Raw genomic sequence first — 19142 nt, 5'->3', positions numbered from 1 at the left:
CTCTCTAAGCAGGTGTCCTGGAGCTTCTCAGATGACTCTCCGTGCTATTTATCTCTAGCCTTATTTCCTTGTTTACTTTAATAATTATCTTACTTTTTTCTTGAACTCTGGAGCTTCATGGTGAAATTTGAACTTTCTGACACAACATTTCAGGCAAAAAGAAGATGCTTAGTATTATTTGAATAGGTTTAACTTTATGTGTAAGGAGAAATGAACTATTTTCCGTATTTAAGTATGATTATCTACCACTGTAATAAAAGCATGCTTTACATAACTCGGTCAAGGACAGGCAAATTCTTTTTGAGATTTTATTTATTTATTTGACAAAGAGAGAGATCACAAGTAGGCAGAGAGGCAGGCAGAGAGAGAGAGGGAAGCAGGCTCCCTGCTGAGCAGAGAGCCCGATGCAGGGCTCGATCTCAGGACTCTGAGATCATGACCGGAGCTGAAGGCAGAGCCTTAACCCACTGAGCCACCCAGGTGCCCCATGGACAGGCAAATTCTTGCCTGTGGACCAAGTATGGCCTGCAGCCTGCTTTGTCTAACCTATGAGGTAAGACTAGTTTTTACAGTCTTACAAAAGTTTTAAAAAATAAAATAAGAATATGTGCTAGGGACCATAGATGGCCTGGAAAGCCAAAAATATATACCATCTGCCATTTTACAGAAAATATTTGTCAACCCTGACTTAAAGAGTTACTACATTTCTCCTTTTTGTACTTGTGTATCATATGTTATTTAAGGATCTGCTTGGATTATACTGTATTTACTGGAACCATCACTGTCCCCTGAAACCACATATAGAAAAAACCTGCCAGCCTTCCCTTCTCTTATCAGGGAAATTAAACATCCTACCCATTCTGCATAGGAACTTATGTTGAACTTTCTGAAGTCCCCTTACTCAAAATCTATGAGGTAAACACCCAAGTTTGAACTAAATAATATTTTCGATGATTTTTCTAAGTAGTGCTGCCCTGTTGCTGTATAAATTATTAAGAAAAAAATGGATGTGAGTTCCTGAGTAGGCATCGGCATGGGGCCCTGTGAATTGTGTTTCTCTTTTATCATTAGGTAACTTCAATGTGGTTGAGCTAACTGGAGAAAGCAATCTTTTCTTGTCTTGGCCGACTTCATAACCTGACTAAATCATCCAAGTTAATGATTTGAGGAAGTACATGTAAAATAATCACCTAAAAGTTGTTTTATTTTAATGTAGTGTATTTTTTAAAGTTGTGTTAATGGTACATAAAGTCTTCCTTTCTGTAAGTTCAAGAAAGACCAGGAGCTGTTTTGTCCTTCTTGTCATTGAACCCTCCAGTGTCTACTGCAGTGCCTGATACATAGAAGGAATGTGGTTAACAGTCACTCTGCGTGTGTGTGTGTGTGCACACGTGCACACACGCACGCGTGTGTGTTTGTACATGCCCATGTGTACATGCCCATGTGTGCATGCCTCCCCTTCATCCCAAGACAGTGAAGTCTTGTTTCTATCATCACATGTCACATATAATGAGCTAATCATTATAAGGAACAGGTTAAGAAGTTCTATTTCTTCCATATAAATTCTACACTTTCCAACTAAGTTCTATTTCTTCCATCTATGTTTAGAGTCCTGGAAAATTATATATGAAGAAAGTGAGATTTAGAACATTGACAGAATTTCGGAAGGCCCCCCATGTAGTCATTAATAGACTCATAATCAACACTGAGGTGTTCAGTCTGTAATAGCTTGTACTTCTTTTTTCACTTGATTTCCTTTCCTATAATTACTTCATGCCCTCAAAATTTGGTGTGTTTCTTAATAAAAAAGAATGTGTGTATTCCCAAGTAAGGTGAAATTTCATGAAAATACTCAGTAAAGGTTTAGATTAGAGGAACTGCAATATTGAGGCACACTCTATTAAAAACAGAAAATCCCAGAGAACGAATCAAACAAGACAAGAATGGTGACCTTGCTGAGCCTGGAAACTTTTATACTGCATTTAGAAAATGAATTGTATAAGTAAGAAAGTAAATGATGGAATAGAAATAGTACAATGTACTGGATTATAGCACCTCTTAAAATAAATAAATAGCATTAAAATTTCCCTCAGTAGAACAAGTTTACTAATTTAGGGTCATAAAAACATTTTTTCCCCAAAAGACAGGTGCAATTATATGTGCTAAAATAGCACAGATATCGTTAGTGACACTTTAAATCTGTGGAGCATTTTTCTCCCTTAAAAAATTTTCAGAGTCTTTTATGCAAACATAATTATAAAGTGTCATTGGTTCCAAACTCATTATCTAAAATTTCTGGAAAAAAAAAAAACCAAAAAACAAAGAATTCTTTTCATCTGGATCCTGATTCAGCATGTTTATCTTATTTACTTTTAGTCACTGTGTTTCTGTTTACAGCATATGAAACACTCTCACCAGAACAAAGGTCCCAGCGCTGATAGGCAAACCTCAAGCTTGGGCAGCTGAGCCAAGAACAGGAGCCAGAGTCCACCTGCATTGTTCACATGCTTAGAAGTCAAGTGCAGGCTTGATCTGCATCAGATTCCTTTTGCCCAGGATCTGTCATAGCAGGTGGCTGACAAGATTTCCCTGCAAGGACCAGCAACATGCACTGTGCCATCCAAAAGGCAGCCGTGCTGGACGGGGCTCATTTGATGCAGGTCTTCTGGCAGGATGGCGCGGAGTCTCTCTACCCAGCTGTATGGCTGCGAGACAATTGCCAGTGCCCCGACTGCTACCTGGATTCTGCAAAAGCGCGGAAGCTCCTCATCGAAGCTCTTGATGTGAACATCGGGATTCAAGGCTTGACGTTTGACAGGAAAAAGGTAATCCATTCTAAATGATCTCTCCTTTCTCTCCCAAGTTCAATGAAGGGACTAGTCTCCGATAACCTCAATAATGAATTGTTTTTCATTTGACCATATGCATAACTACAGCCAGAACCGCGTTTGTGTTGTGCTTGGTGCAAAATCAGCACGCTCAGTAAGTGGGAGCTTCTGTTTCTGTTATTGCTATTTGTATTACTACTATTTTGAAGAAAAAATGCAGTGTTGCTCATTATTCCTTCAGTACATGGACAACCTTGAAGACAAAATCAGACGATTTCTATAATTAAAAGAACGTTTCTGGGCCTCAGTTTACTCACCTGCAAAATAGGGATACTAGCAACATGTTCGTAGAGACGACAGAGGATGCAATGAGATAATATGGGTAAAAATGTTCAAATGGTATCTGGCATTTGGTGAGCACTCAGAAACGTGTATTGATTAATGTATTTTTCATCAAATGCGAGCCTTGTTGTAGGATTCCCAAAAACATAGCTCTCAAAACTGCAAACTGGATGCGGCCACCAGCTTGTGTTTCTGCCTTCCACATTCACTAGGATAGTTATCAGAGGAGCAGGTGTGAACAACTGGGTCTCTCTCCCCTCTTGTCTTCATCTGGACTCAAGGACTTTACTCCCAGGGTTCACTGCTTGCGAACTGCATGACCTTAGCATTGTTACTTACTCTTACGTCCCTCACTTGAAAAATGTGAATGTTAGCAGTACCTTCTTTCTAGAGTTGTATGCAGACTAGATGACTTATGTCTACAGTGCTCATTACTCAGGACGCTGTTGCCATTGTTACTTATGGTGATGATAGTCTGTCTCGTCATCCTCATTCCTAGTTCTGATACTCTTGGAAGGAATATTATATTCAATGATACCTGACTTTAAGTCATCATAGAAAGTTTGGAAACAACAGGTTTAGAGGACATAGAACAAGAAAAAGAACTTCAGACCAGTTTTTATTTCTTGTGTGGTATTTAAGGGAATTCAAGCTGCAGATGTATCCTCTTGGCTTTCAGTTTCCTTGTTTTCCAAAAGTGTATTCTATGCCTATGTGTACATAAGTGAAAATAAGATAAAATAAAAAATAAAAGACTAAAAGTTAATTGGATCCCCTGAATATCTTACATTGACTTTCAAAAGCAGAGCAATAGTAAACCAAAGTACATAGAAGCATGATATACATATATGTAATATACATATACATGTGATATTTGCTTTTGTGTTACAAGGTTTGTATCACGTGGCCAAATGAGCATTACAGTGAGTTTGAAGCTGACTGGCTGAAGAAAAGATGCTTTTCACAGCAGGCCAGAGAAAAACTCCAAAGAGAATTATTTTTGCCAGGTAATCTTGCCGTGGTCGTCAATGTCTTTTGAAACTTGTATGGTAAGAAATTTACTCAGAAGCAAATTTAAACCCTTGTGCTTTGGTTAAAGCATGATTGTAATTTATGCAGGATGTTTAATGATTTACCAACACCAATTGTTTGGGTAGAGATGAAAGGAAATATAGAGGAGTTCTAGACATTCTTAAGAGCCAGGAAGAGAAAAAAGTGCAACAAACTTGTATCCTTGTCATCTACCATGAATCCTGGAACAGCAGATACTCCTTAAGTGATTGCTGCATAGGAGTAGGGTGAACGAAGAAGGCTTCTTAATTTTATCTAAAGCCACAACAACACAAAATCAACAAAGCAGAGTTCCTAGGTATTCACAGAGAAAATTACGTGATCCCCGATCCCCATGGAATGGTATACACGGCACTGAGTGAGCACAGGAGTGTGTGTGTGAGCGCATGTGTGCATATGTGTGCATAGCAGGTTTGTGCGGGGAGAGATGAATGGGTCTCAAGAAAATCTGTGACCACAAAAATATTTTTTTAAAAAACCGCAATAGTTAGATTCAGTGGAAAAAGACTTTATTCTTGAGCTGAGAGACAAAATGAAAGAAACACTTGTACTTAATACAAGTAAAAAGTTAATTATTTACCCTCTGTAATTTGAACAGTGGTATCAGAAGACTATGTGGGTCAAAGGCAATTCTATAAATGTCACGATTCTTATGTATTTACCAGAATTTGGACTTCTACAAACACACTAACAAGGGAAGTGCCCCTCAACTTTCTTTTCCACTCTTAACCAGATATATTGGACCAGCCTTGTTGAATTCTGTAACATTCTGTAACCCTTCTGAGAATTCTGGGTCACACACCAAGACAGTGACTTCACCTACTGCTTTCAGAACTGAAATTCTCAAATACATATAATGAGTGGTTTTAAATTCGAGTTTCCTGGGTATGGAGATATTACTAATTAATTAGCTTGAACCACACAGCTCTGCCTTGTCCTACAGTTATCAATAGGGTTGTGCTCGCTTCGGCAGCACATATACAGTTATCAATAGGGCATGATATTGTCCCCTTCTTATTCAGGCACAGGCCGGTGTTGTCAAGAACTAGGTTCCTCTATAGCTTTGTCTCTTCATTCCGACAATGGACAAGTTTTTGCCCTTGTGCTTTCTGTCTAAACTGCCAGGAATCCACCTTCTTTTTCTAGCTAGCTGGTGGAATCCAGATGGGCATCCAGGGAAAGACATCTATCCTGCCTTTCCCCAGAGAGGGAATTGTTAGAGTCTTCGAGGAGTCTCCAGTTACATAACTGAGTAGCAATTATCTGGGTCAAATAGCTGTTTCAGAAATGTATTGCTATTTTTTATTTATCTTAGACTTCTTCTGGTACTCAAAATATTTTTCCTTAACTCTGCCCTAATTTTGTAATCCTGTTGGATTTTGCTTTCATTTCCTTCAAGTTCTTCTTTTGATTATTTCAGGGAACAAAAGCCAACTTTTTATTATTACAGCTTAAGCTCTTAAGCATTGTAAAAAGATACAGCCACCCTCCACCATTAATATTTCTTGACGAATGCAGCTTTGTAGCTTAGCTTTCTCCGTAAGGCAGTAGCAAAATGGAAATGATGCTACACTCAGTTAAGTAGTGGAAAAAACCAGTCACGGGCTGCAGTCATGAATAATATAAGGAGACCTGGCTGCTATTTAGACACTGGAAAATACTTTAATGATTTAAAACAAGATCAGATTTTTAAAATATATTCTCAAGCTGTGCAGTTGGTGGGATAAAGGGGAAAGCGAGGGGACCATTTTTGGAATATTGCTTCTATGGCTTTTTGCCTGTAGAATTTGACACCTTATTGTCCTGCCATTGCATATTTTCCAAACATTTATACTCCAGAACATGAAAACAAACTCAGCTACGTTTGTGAAGGGGTTTTGTTCTTCGTCCTCAGTGGCCATGTTGCCCCTACTGCTCTTTCCTTAGAGTGAAGAAAGACTTTTAAAATCTGGCATCAAGATGCAGACCACTTTTCCTTGATCTTCCCTTGGCACTAGCTGTCAAACTCAAAAATGAAAAGACCCGTGATGATCAGCCAGAAAAAAACTCTTGTCAATGGACAGTCACAGCTGGAAGGAAAGACATGGATAACACTCATTCCCTCATAAATTTCTATTAAGTTGCACATATATTGGGCATCTATTTCGTGCTGGAAACTCTAAGGAAATACCAAGTTAAAAAAAGACACAGATTCTGTCCTCGAGCATTTATCATGTCTAAGAGGGGGATCCGAGCCATGAAAACAGATATATATAATATTTTATTTTAAGTGCATGAAAGCCTGCAGAGAAGGTTAATTATAATAAAGAGGAAGGAATTGGAAGAGACAAGAAAGTAATCCCTAGAAGGCAGGTGACACGTGAGATGGATTTTGAAGAATCCGTTTGTCAGGCAAAGATAGTGAGGAAATTCTTGACAGAGAAAAGGGCATGAAGAAAATCATGGATGTGTAAAGTAGGAGAGCATGCTTGGAAACTTCAATTTGTTTAATATGGGTGAAGTTAAAATTGTTAAGGCAGCAGAGAAGAAGGAAGGGGTCAAACCATGAAGCAGCTTCATGCCTTACTAAGGAGCTCAGTCCAAAACCCTGCAAAGACATTTTCTCAACATAGAACTCAGGTATATTCCCTTCCATTCATTTTCCAGGCTGATTCTCTTCCTATAGGGCCAGAGAAATGAGCTCAGTTATCTTTATACGTTTAAGAAGATTGCTTCATTTTCTTTCGAATGCTTCATCTTCAGTATATCATTCTGATTTTGACCAGATGTATATAATTTCTCAAATGCTTACACACTGGTGAATGTCTTCTTTGCTTCCTCTTCCTCTGGTTGCATTCTCCCCTCCCAAGTAGGTCCTTTTGGTTCAAGGTTTGTATTTATCTTCCAAAAAAGGGTGGAACAATCAGATCCGTGTTGCAATTTCTTGGTCATGGTCATCTGTATTGGATGGGCTGATGTGGGGAGCAGGACAAGAAACAGGGCAACCATAGCATGGCCTAGAAATAGTCCTATAAGAGGTGCTGAGAATTTAAGCTAGGGAAGGAAGAGAGTTGATGGGGAAGAATTTGTGTTCAAGAGAAACATATATTGACCAGTAGGATAGGAGATTGCTAGCTTTGTTCTATATTCTCCACCAATTTAAAAGCTAACTATTGAAACCTAGCATATAAATGTTTCCAAACGTATGAATGAAAACTGAAAACTTAAGACATTGGAAATATGAAGAATTTTATTTATGTAATTGTATTTTAGCTTCCATGTCAAATTGAAATGATTATACTCATTTTTGTGCTTCACTTTGAGATGCGAAATTCTCAAAATATAATTGATAGAACTAAAAATGGGATAAATCCATATATTGTATGATCTTATACATAGGAAACTAAATATTTGTTCTTTTTACTAACATTCAGTGTCAGAATGAATGCTTGTTTTCCTATCTTCTTGAGTTGGTACTAAAATATTTATGTACTGTTCTCTGACTTTAATACTCGCAATTTCAACTTGAGGTTTAAAAGATTATAATTCAAAGAAAATCTTTTTCCCATGGAAACAGCCTACTCACTTTTCTCAGCAGTCCAGGGATTGAGTATACTGCATAGTCAGAAAAGAACATTTCTCCTCAATTCGATATAGCAAAGCAAATCTTAACCCTTGCATTTAATTGGATTATCACCCATCGGTCCATAACCATAAACCCCTATTTTGTTTCAAGAGGAATGTGCCCTTTCCTTAGTGTAGTGGTTATCATGCTCGCCTCACAAGAGGAATGTGCCATAGAGGGAGTCAGAACTCTCCTGTAACTGTTAGGGCCCTCTAAAATCTCTGTGTGTCTCACATAGCGGGGGGGAATAGGGGAATAGCAGAGCTCCCTCTTTCTTACTATGCATTTCCTTGAAAATAAAGATTTTTTCCAATCTTATTTATTTATTTATTTATTTATTTTTGTCCATCACCCAGCCACCCCATGGCACAAAGAACAGAGTTGGTCTAGTGCAGAGACTATTTTTATAGAGATTTGTGGGAAAAAAATCACTATTTTTTTAAATCAGCAAGTAATGAGCACAGTATGTCTAACTCCAACTGCTAATTCACCCATGTTGCTAAGCCTTGCTCCACACTTGACCCATCCTTGAACCCCCAGAGGTGTGAGTTTGCAGTGCAAGTCAGGGATGGAGCGAGGAGGGTATTTGCTCCATATATTACTTGGTAATTATAAAAAGGGCTGGGAGTCTGTTTTTTTCAGGATGCCTCAGCATGCTCCAACTGGATCAGGGCTGCCGGTCCTTACGACTTTGGAACAGCTCTGTGAAAACAGCTACATCGAGGGCATCTAGTTGGCTTAGTCGGTTGAGTGTCCAACTCTTGATTTTGGCTCAGGTCATGGTCTTGGGGTTGTGGGATTGAGAACGTGTGGGGAGTCTGCTGGAGAGTCTCCCTCTGCCCCTTCCTTGGCTCATATGTTCTCTCTCTATCTCTATCTCGTAAATAAATAAATATTTAAAAACAAAACAACACGCTGCATCAGAACAATCAAGCCACCATGTCACGTACCCAAATGTATTCCCTTCCCAAGAAAGACCTAGTCGACATCCCCTACCTGCCATTATCCAGGCTCACACTCTGATGCACAGGTGGGAGACTATCTCCAAGTCTTTGTGTGTTTAAGAAGCAAGTCTCTGTTCTGTTTTGCCTATCCTCTCTGAAATGGACCTACTGAGTTCCAGAGAAATGTCTTTGGGGTGTTGATGAAATGAATACAGGTATCTTCAATGTCTGTGAGTTTACAAATGGGTATTTTTGCTTCATTATTCTTCTGTGCCATATGTATTCCAATGTGTCTTTTTTTTTTTCCCGAATTACCTGTCATTTATTAGCCCACTCAATGTGCATTGTGCTTGACAAACAGGCATAATGGTTAAAGAGTGTAAGGTCCCTACATGGGTTGGAGTCTCCGTTGTCCCGTCAGTGAATCCGAGGTGGGAGACTAGCAGCTTGAGAAAAGCCCTGCAGGGCCCTCAATGCAGTAGACTCCACGGACGTGGAGGCTGTTCCCACAGCCCTCTGCCTATCTGCCTAGTTTGGGGATCACTTCTAAACATTAAGTAAAAACCTTTTCCTTTCACCCTTATCTCCATCCATACTTCCAGCAAGAGAACACATAACCACATTCTCAGAGATAAATATTCAAGAGAAATATATTTTACAACTGGTTACATGACAGAAATGCAAAAAAAAAAAAAAAAAAAAAAGCCTGTATATCCTTAAGAATTCTTAAGAAACATTAATTACATTCTTTTGAAGAAATCAAAAGATGATTTCTTAATTACTTAACAACTTCCTAAAACAAAGTATCATTGCATCATCCAAAGTTAATGCTAAACAGGACCTTGAAAAGCTGGTGCTGAGGATATTTTTGAGAGCTAAAGCAAATGTATGTTAAGGAAGAATTATTGCAGGATGTTTCTTTTTCATGTCTTCTCCGTATAGTTACCACATCCAAAATCAAGGAAAATATACTAAAGTTTTTTACTTTTGGAAAAGTAATTTTCTATTATTATGCTGAAGTAAATTTATTCTTTTCCTTCCCTTTCCTTTCCTTTTTCCTTTTATTTTTCCTTTCCTTTTTCCTTTTCTTTTCCTTTTCTTTTTCTTTCTCTTTTTCTCTTTTCTTTTCTTCTCCAAAGAGAATAAAAGTAGAGTGGGCTTTCTTCAATGAGTGAAAAACTTCAGTTTCTCACAAACTTAACTTGCTTTTTCTTATAGCCCAGGAATGGACTTTATAGCATAAGGCAGCTGGACAGCAAATTTTTAATTTATAAATTTAGAAAATTCCAAATGGTGGAAATTTCAAGAAGTAAAATTGGATTACTTTATATGCTGGCTTCATTTTTACCAAACCTACACGAGTTATATATTTAACCTGTCATCTTTGCTTTGTGCCTACACATCAGGAAATTCACCAGTCAAAAAAAAAAAAGAGGACAACTGATTAAAAAACCATTAATTCTCACTTCTGATTCTAGTTTGTTTCTTCAAGATGGCAGACCACTGAAATACAGAACTTCAGTTCCGGGATAATAGATATTTCATTACACTTAAATTTCTTCCTTGAAATTCTATTCCCAAACTTCCATATGTGCCCATGGAAAAAAAAAATTTTTTTTCAATGTTTCTATCCCTTAGAGGAATAAAAAGTTTCAAACAAATGATGTGCTATTTATACGTTCTGTTCATTTGTCTAATTTCTAACTTAGTAAATCAAAAAATATAATTTTTAAGCTCTACTCCATTCAAACTAACTTTATTATTAGTTATGATATTATTTATTATTTATTACTCTAACTTTCTATTTTTCTCAAAATTTTATATTTTTCTCAATCTGCAATTTTGCTCTTAATTAAAAGAGCAATATAGCACCAAAATCAGAGTGCAACTTACTTTTCTATACCCCAAAATCTTTATCTGTATGATAGAGATACCACCTACTTACCTCTAAGTAGTGCCAGGTTGGGTGAAAAGGATTGTCACACTTTTCATATAAACTCCCTTCATCTTTACACCACTCCTTCGAAAGCAATATAAATGACTAGAGAATAGCCCTGAAAGGGGCCTGACGCTCTTGAACAGTGTATCAGTTTACAAAAAAATTAAACTTAAGATGAAAAATGCAGAATTCTATTAGTGAAATTTTTTCTCCTGTACTCCCACTGGCTGTCAGGCTTCTATGAACATGGCCTGTTCTATGGACATGGACTGTTCCTATGAACATTGTCCAGAGAAGATTGATATTCAACAGGTTATAGGAAGAAAGGTTTGGGTTGTCCCTCTTGCCAACAACCTAGTTGGAGCTTTTTATCTTCTCATATCTAGATTACTGAAATAACATGGCCTTGGTTCACACCTGTTTGTACAACCCTGCAGGGTAACCTTCCTGATGCCCATCTTCCTCTCTCTTCCCCTTTGCTCTGCTAATCTCACTGCAGCAGGATAACGTCCCAAGTCTTCACTGGAGCTTTCCAATCATCCCAGAATCTGGTGCCCCCTCCATGACCATGTAGATTTTGTTCAAACTCTGCCTATTTTCTGGATCACATATTCCATTCTTTCTGTCTGGCCAGACTTCACCTATCCATTCTGCAAGGCCCACCTCACATCCCAGTGAAACCCTTTACCAACAATTCCACCTTACTTTTATATTATCCTTAAGCCAAATGACAAAGATAAGAAAGAAAGCCCCGAAAACAGACCTCATTTCACTGGTAATACTAAAGTGCAAGGCTGTAACATAACAATGGAAGCACATGCATCTTTCAGAAGGAATGTTGTTAGAATGTTTAGGAGAGAAAGCAAAGTGTGCTATGTCAAGAAAACTCTTCACCTGTGAAACAGCATTGTGTTATGGAATGAGAGCAGGCTTTGGAACAGCACAGCTGGCTTTGACTTTGCTCTATGAACTTGACTGTTTCATAAATGACCTGTACCTCACTTTTCCATATGTAAAAAAAAAAGGCAAGACCTCTCAGTTTGGGAATTTGAAGAGTAAATGATAAAACCTAAGTACTTGCTTCCTTTTCCCTCCAATTTAGACAACCATGAATATAGATACATAGGAGCAGAGGTATAGCAAATTGTGTTTGGGAAAGAATGGAAGAAGAAATAAACAGCAGTGACATGACAACATCTTATGTTGAGTTTCCCTTACCTGGAGAATAATCATGTTCTGTTCCTGACTAAAAACATGAGAGTGGCTTAGAGGTGAATTGTTGTCATGAAAAGGATATTAATAGCTCAGACATTGGTTTGAAGTCTGGGCCAAAATTTTACCTACGTGGCAGATAGTTTCCTTAAATAAATTTAAGGCAGTCCATGACCTTTCATGTTTATATAAATTTAAGGAAGTCCATGACCTGGTCAACTACGAACCTAATTCCCATCAGGGATATAGAAATGTTTGCAGAGGCTGGGGTGATCAGCAAACTTTGGGGAAAATGGCTGTGTTATCTATTAGCTAAGAATTGCTACAGATGAGTATACCAACCATCAGCAGACATATTTTCCATGTACGAGCTAAATACTTCAATGAAAAAAATCCTTGGCCCAAAGTAGCTACAATCTCATGATCGTACAAAAACAGATAATCTCAATAATCAAAGAAAAAGGGATGGTCCCTAAAGAGAATGGTGTGCTCATGCAAGAAGAAAGCACAGTCTCTAAGCTGTAACTTTAATAGGGCATAATAGAAGTTTCTAGCCCAGAATAAATTCATCGAAAAGAAAAAAAAAAATTTCTTTCTCTGACATTAGCCCCAGTCAATTTATACAAGAATTATGGGATTGTAGCTAAACTTAGACCAGTCTTTGGTGACTTAGCTGAATTTCATTTCCTAAGTTTGGTTTGTTGTATCAAAATCTGTTATTTTCCAAGTTTATTGACTAAAATATGTGTATTTATGATGAGATGTGTCCTTCATAAAATCTGATTATTGAAAAAAGAATAAATTCATCAAGCCAAATATACAATGGACAACCAAAAGAGGATTTATAAAGTGATTTGCTTGGAATAATTAAAAAAAAGAAAAAGAGGAAAGCAGAAAAAAGACAGCAACCCTGAGGAACATATGATTTTAGAGAATCCTGCTCCACTCTTTCCCATCTTAGTTGATACAACTCCATCTCTCTGGCAGCAGGATCATGTTTGACTCCTCTTCATCTCTTTACTACACATCCAGTGTATCAACAAAATCTACTAGCCCTATTATCAAAATAATCCAGAATCCATCCACATCTTACTACCTCCACCACCAAACTGTGTCTGAACTACCAGCTTCATCCGCTGATCTTCTCCCTCACATTTTAGAAACATTGCTCTATGTTGGGCACTGAGCTCAACACCTAATATTTATTGTTCTATTTAATCCTAACAACAGTCTCATAATAGGAGCATTATATTATAACTATTTTACACAATGATAGAAATTAAGTAAATCATCCAAAGTCAAAGAGACAATATAGCGAAGACAATGTAGCGAAGCCAATATTTGACTAAAGAGTATCTGTTCTAGTAAACGTGGTTCCATCGCTCTCACCTGGTTGCTGCAGTTTCTGTGGGCTTCACTCTCTGTGTCACTGCAATTATTACATTGAATACTCATTGTGTATTTGACTCTCTTCCCCAGTCTGAGGAATAACTAATCCAGGGAAATAATTAATACTAGTAAAGGTGACATTTATTGAGTACCTCCCATGCACTTTGAATTTATTCAGCAAATATTCCGGTGTCTTCTATGTTCTAGAACAGATACTGTTCTAGGTGTCGGGGATGCAGTATTGAACAAAACAGAGAAAGACTCTATCTATAGGGAGCTTACATTCTGTTAGAGAAAGAGATTAATAATTTTTAAAAATACATATATATGCACATACCATGTATAATATATAAATTTACGAATATGTCTACAACACATCAAGAGCCATAAAGAAGGACACAGACACAGGCGAATTGGTGGATGTGGTGGAGGAAATGTATAGAAATTCTCTTCTGTGTCCTTCTATTTTTCCACTGAAATAAGAGGCAAAGCTGTGAGCTGAGCGTAAGGAGGAGGAGGAGGTGGAAGAGTTGAGGATAGAGAACGTGAGAAATGGTTAGCTGCTAAGAAAGAATCAGGCAGACATTAATAGACATGCAATGAGACCAAGTCATCATGGTGTGTTTTCCTTCAGTCAGGTTCAGCTGCTCTGGTTCATGGGCAGATTTAATCAGGTACGCTGTGTTAAGTTGTTTATAGATAACATATCATTTAAATTTCATAACAACCCTGCAAAGTCATTTTCATCCTGCATTTTCCGTAACTGAACTGAAAGACTGTATCACTTTCTGACGTTCTTGCAGATGGAGAGTTTCAGAATTCAGGTTTGAGTCACCTTCAAACCTCAAGTTATTAACTTCGACACAATGTTCCTGTATCCCCATGTATCCCCATCTCTACACATGCTTCACACATTCTCAATGAACTAGCTTCAGAAATGAAGACATGACTGATAGACAATTTTTACACATTTTCATTGACTGAAAAGTCAATCTGAGTCAACAGAGTTGAGACAGCCAAAAAAGATTGAGATTTATGTTGCATAAATGAAAATGTGGTAGCAAGCTCACCATGCAGGCATGGGCCAGACCACATCTATAGTCTTATGTCTGGTTCAAAACATCGTTGCTGTTGGAGAGTGTCGGCAGACTTGAACATATCATACAATGGAGAGCAGAGAGCCTAGGGCAGAGCTTGGAAGCCATAAGATATGAAAAACATGGGGAATTAAAAGGCTATTTGGACTTAGAAAGAAAAACAGCACAGTTCCTTATATGCATCTCCAAGACTGTCATATTCTGTGGGATTATGGTGCACAGAATTAGGGCCTAAAAGAAAGGTGACAGAGGTAGATTGTATCTTAGCATAAGGAGGAAGCTTGTGACAACTGGAGCTTTCTGGAACCAGCAAGGGCCACTCCGTAGGAAGATGTGAGCAGTGTACATAATTGGAAGTGACCAAGAGGGTGTTCCATAACCTTTACACAGATGTCATAGGGGACACTCACAATAAGAACAGAAGGTAAAACTGAATTTTCTGTTTGCCCTGAAACTCTAAGGAAGTCTGAGATTATCATCTCCCTTCCTGGCACTTTAAGTGATTGTTTTCCTTTCTTTTGAAAACTGTAATCAAATTATTTGTGTGGTTCCCCAGCTCTGAGGAGCAGGAGCTGTGTAATTCTGTATAAATTATCTAAGATCCTTAGGCCTATGTCACCTTGTCTATAAAATAGGAACAATACTAGGACCTCTGTTACGGGGCTGTTGTGACGATTACATGAATTAATCCATCTCAGGTACTCAGAAGGGCACCCAGAATCCTAGCGGCTCCATAAATGGTAGCTCTCGCTTTTCAGGTACTCATCATTTTTAGAATCCCTGCCTTGTTTTCTCGTGTGTTCTTGGATTCTCCAACGAGAAAGCCACTGTTGTCATAGGGCTAAGCATATAGAGTATGCCAAGTACCTAAGAGTCCAGAACAAAAATATATTTCTCTCCTTTCAAGCAACATAAACTTGTGTAGAAGTGTGTGTGTGTGTGTGTGTGTGTGTGTGTGTGTGTTTTAAAGATTTTTTACTTATTTATTTGACAGATTGAGATCACAAGTAGTCAGAGAAGTAGGCAGAGAGAGAGGAGGAAGCAGGCTCCCTGCTGAGCAGAAAACCCGATGTGGGGCTCAATCCCAGGACTCTGGGATCATGATCTGAGCTGAAGGCAGAGGCTTTAACCCACTGAGCCACCCAGGTGCCCCTAGAAGTGTATTTTATACATCCTTTAGGAGACTTTTTGAGTTTGGTGGGATTATCACCCAGGGCAAAAGTTTTATGGATTTCTCTATCTTTTAAAATACTAAAGAGTATTCAGACACAATCTCACCTTTCAGGGATTGCCTCCAGTCTCTAGTCCCCATCAGAAAATAAGCGAAGATTTGTTTATGATACAGAACATAATAGTTTTCTGGAAATCTGCTGTGCACCAGGCTTGGGCTCTGTGCTAGAGCGTGGCAGGAGAAGGGAGCAGTAGATGTGAGGAATTAAATATACATGACATGCTCTCCGTCCCTTGCAAAGAAGAACTTGTGGTCTAGTGTGAGAAAGAGAGATGAAGTCCTATCTGACTGACCCTGTTAACTTTTCCACTTCATCTGCCACTCTTCTCTTTGCCTGGGTTCTAACCCTAGAGACTCTGAGTTCCCCCAACAAGATAAGAGATACCCCCTCTTCCTACTATCCCTTCCGCCAAGACACTCCTGTCCCTGCCCTTTGCAGGAATGCCCTCTCCCACCCGCTGGCCTCTGGCTTAAGAGGCATCTCTTTAGCTAGACAGTTCTTAACTGCCATGTCTAAACAGGTTCCCCAACCCAATCCCAGTAACTTGGTGCTTGCTACAATGTTTGTTCTTATGTATTTATTTGTTTGTTTCCTTGCTTTTTCACCTTTCCTTTCACAAAATAGATGTGCAATCACATCAGTTCTATTCACTAACGTGATCTCTTTAGAATAGCAAGGCTTTCAAGACTATACTTTCAGGGATCATTTCTATAGTTCGTTACTAGAATCGCAAGGCTTTCTACAAGTATGCGTGGAATAAGTGCAAGATCATTTCAACACAACGTGGCAAGCACTGGGATGGAGTTGTGTTTCAGTGCGGGGGGGGCGGGGGCAGAGAAGGCAGCCATCTAGTTCATTCTTACAGAGCCTAAAGGAGGGCATTGTAGAGGCTGGCCGTGCCCCCACCCCCTACAGCCACACCAGTACTCTTCCTGTGCATGCCACCACTTTCTAGCACGGACTGCCACTTGGCTAGAGCGGTTTCTCTGCCTTGGCTAACACATGGAGAAGGTGTCCAAAGGTGCCCAGAGAAGCAGGGTTGGTTTAGGTAGCCTGGGCATCCAAACTCCCTTGCCCCTGGGTGGGACAACTCTGAAATACAGACTTCAGTATTGCCAGAAGGCCCAGCAGTTCAATTCACCATTCATTAAAATGATTTCCAGAGGCTTCCTTGCTTTTCTTAGTTCTCCACCTCCTATTCGTTCTTCCAGGGATTCCTCCCTTATACTTTGCTTGCATTCAGATCTTCATCTCAGGTCAGCTTCTGGAATATCTCAGTCTAGAAGAGAACAAGTGATCAGATTCTTGAGATATGCCAAGTTCACTACACAAGAAGTAAAAGAATATTTGAAGAGACAGGATCCCCTTAGCCCAGGGAAGAGACTCAAAGCCCTACTACCAGCCAGGCATGTTTCCTTCCTCCAGGGTTGGATTTGGGTTTTGGCTGGGCCCCTGCAAAGTATTCACAGGAAGAGATAGTAGGTGTTTGGCTGGTCCCCAGCATTTTGGACTTGCTACTTCAGAGCCAAGAGCACAGTTCAGTGCAGGTGGACTGAAGGTTCTAAATGCAAAATAACACATTGCAACTCAGCCCTGTTGCCTTCAGGAATCTTTAAGCAAAGAGCTTCTTTGTGTCTTTTCCCTTTTTGAAATACAACTCAAGAGCCAGGAATGTGATGCCTAACGCTGAAAAGGAAACCTTGTACAAACCATTCCTTGAAAGCCAGCATGTAGAATGTTCATAAATTTTATGATGTGTGAAGCACATGTTCAAGGAAGTATTTATTAGTAGGCCGTAAGTTAAATTAGAAAAGGTGGTTCATGCCTTAAATATTCCGTCATTTTCCATACTGTTTATGTATCCAGACCCAAGTGTGAAATTTAAATTTGCTTTTAATGTGTTCACCTGACAAATGATTTACTCTCGTCAAATGTGTTTTCTCTTGAGTCCACAGTAGTTCTGTTCTGTGGTTGAGGGAGAACTGGGGAGGTGCTTCAAAATCACTTTTTCAATGTGAAATTTTCTGTGCAGATACATGAAATGATTTTACTGGTCGATTTATTGAAACATAGTCTATTTCTCTCCGTAAATTAAAATATTTTATATTGTGGATGCTAAGCTGAGTTTAGAAACTGGGTAGTCACAGTAACAGTACTATCTTGGAAAATCATGTTTAGCATAGCTGAACATGAGTGGATGATACTGGGACACAGGTTCTAGAATGAGCTGTGGCCCTTGGTTGCTGATTTCCGTAAAGTCCTTGCCAGGGCTGCCAGAATGAGAGCTAGAGCTGGAAAATGGTGAACTTTTGCAGAACATAAAAGGCATTGTAACCACCCTCTGATAGTAAAATCCTATAACTCTGAAATTACTTATGGTAGAGACTACGCTGTGTGTAGTACTGGGAGCTTTGCTTTATATTGGAGTCTCAGCGTGAATATGGTTAATTTTATACATGGAAAGGGTAATATGTTTATTGAAAGAACCTAAGTCATTCTGTGATTTTAAAACAAAAAATACTGTGTGTGCACATGGGCACGTATGTGTGTGTTGTCCTATAATGGGAAAACAACTCATATAGGAATAAAAACTCATTAAAACTTGCTATAAGTGGGGGTGCCTGGGTGGCTCAGTCGTTAAGCATCTGCCTGCAGTTCAGGTCATGATCCCAGGGTCCTGGGATCGAGCCCGGCATCGAGCAGGGAAGCCTGCTTCTCCCTCTCTCACTCCCCCTGTTTGTGTTCTCTCTCTTTCTGTCTCTCTCAAATAAATACAATCTTTTAAAAAAAAAATGTTATACATGTATGTAGTGTGTGTCCTAAGGAGACCCTCCTTGAATCCACAAAGTAGTCAAAATAAGAACTCAAAGTTTTTAAAACGTTCACATTTTGGAAAATGTTTTTTCAATCTGTGTATTCTACTTCCCCGACACACAGTCACTGACACTCTCTGGAAAGTGATAATGGCGTTAAGTAAAAGCAAATCAGCTTGGAGCCCTGAAATACACTGGCATAGATTAAAGAAGTGAAGCTAGCTGATTTTTCAGCCTTGGTTCATTACACAAAGGTGGACAGCAATGTCATTGTACAATGAAACCTACTCATCGTGTTTTTTCTGCATCTAAAATCCTGACTAGAAGCCAAGCTTTATTTTTCATTTTTTTAATTCCACCATTTCTTGGCTTTTTGGCTCAGATCAAGTGTAGTATTTTTTTTAATTCCAGTATAATTAACACACAGTGTTATATTCAAGGTTTATCTTTAAATACCCATACCTGAGCAAGTTCAGACAAAGTGGTCTTAAGTGTAACTCGCTTTGCTTTTTCTTTTATCTAGTAGATTTCCTTTGTAAGGGACAGAATAAACGATGGACGTGCATACATAAGGCATAAAAATACATGTGACAACGTATTTCAAGGCACCACTTGTTTATTTTATGTGTAGTTGTTAAAATTATAGACTTTGGAATCGGTTGTCTGGATTT

The 19142-nt window shown here is 38.8% G+C and overlaps 1 protein-coding gene and 1 pseudogene across 2 annotated transcripts in view; both read left to right on the top strand.

Moving 5' to 3' along the window:
* BBOX1 (gamma-butyrobetaine hydroxylase 1) overlaps window positions 1-19142 on the top strand; it is a 61882-nt gene that overhangs the window by 6231 nt on the left and 36509 nt on the right. For both annotated transcript variants that reach the window (XM_046017908.1, XM_046017909.1), the window contains exons 2-3: window positions 2398-2825; window positions 4063-4177. In XM_046017908.1, the coding sequence (XP_045873864.1) occupies window positions 2607-2825; window positions 4063-4177 (334 nt within the window). In that variant the 5' untranslated portion in view covers window positions 2398-2606. The remainder of the gene's footprint in view (window positions 1-2397; window positions 2826-4062; window positions 4178-19142) is intronic.
* LOC123950079 lies at window positions 16342-16453 on the top strand (annotated as a pseudogene).

Source organism: Meles meles, chromosome 8, assembly GCF_922984935.1.
Source record: "Meles meles chromosome 8, mMelMel3.1 paternal haplotype, whole genome shotgun sequence".
Classification (NCBI taxonomy): domain Eukaryota; kingdom Metazoa; phylum Chordata; class Mammalia; order Carnivora; family Mustelidae; genus Meles; species Meles meles.
The sequence above is the reverse complement of the archived record's forward strand: the minus strand, read 5'-3'. Positions and strand labels throughout refer to the sequence as shown.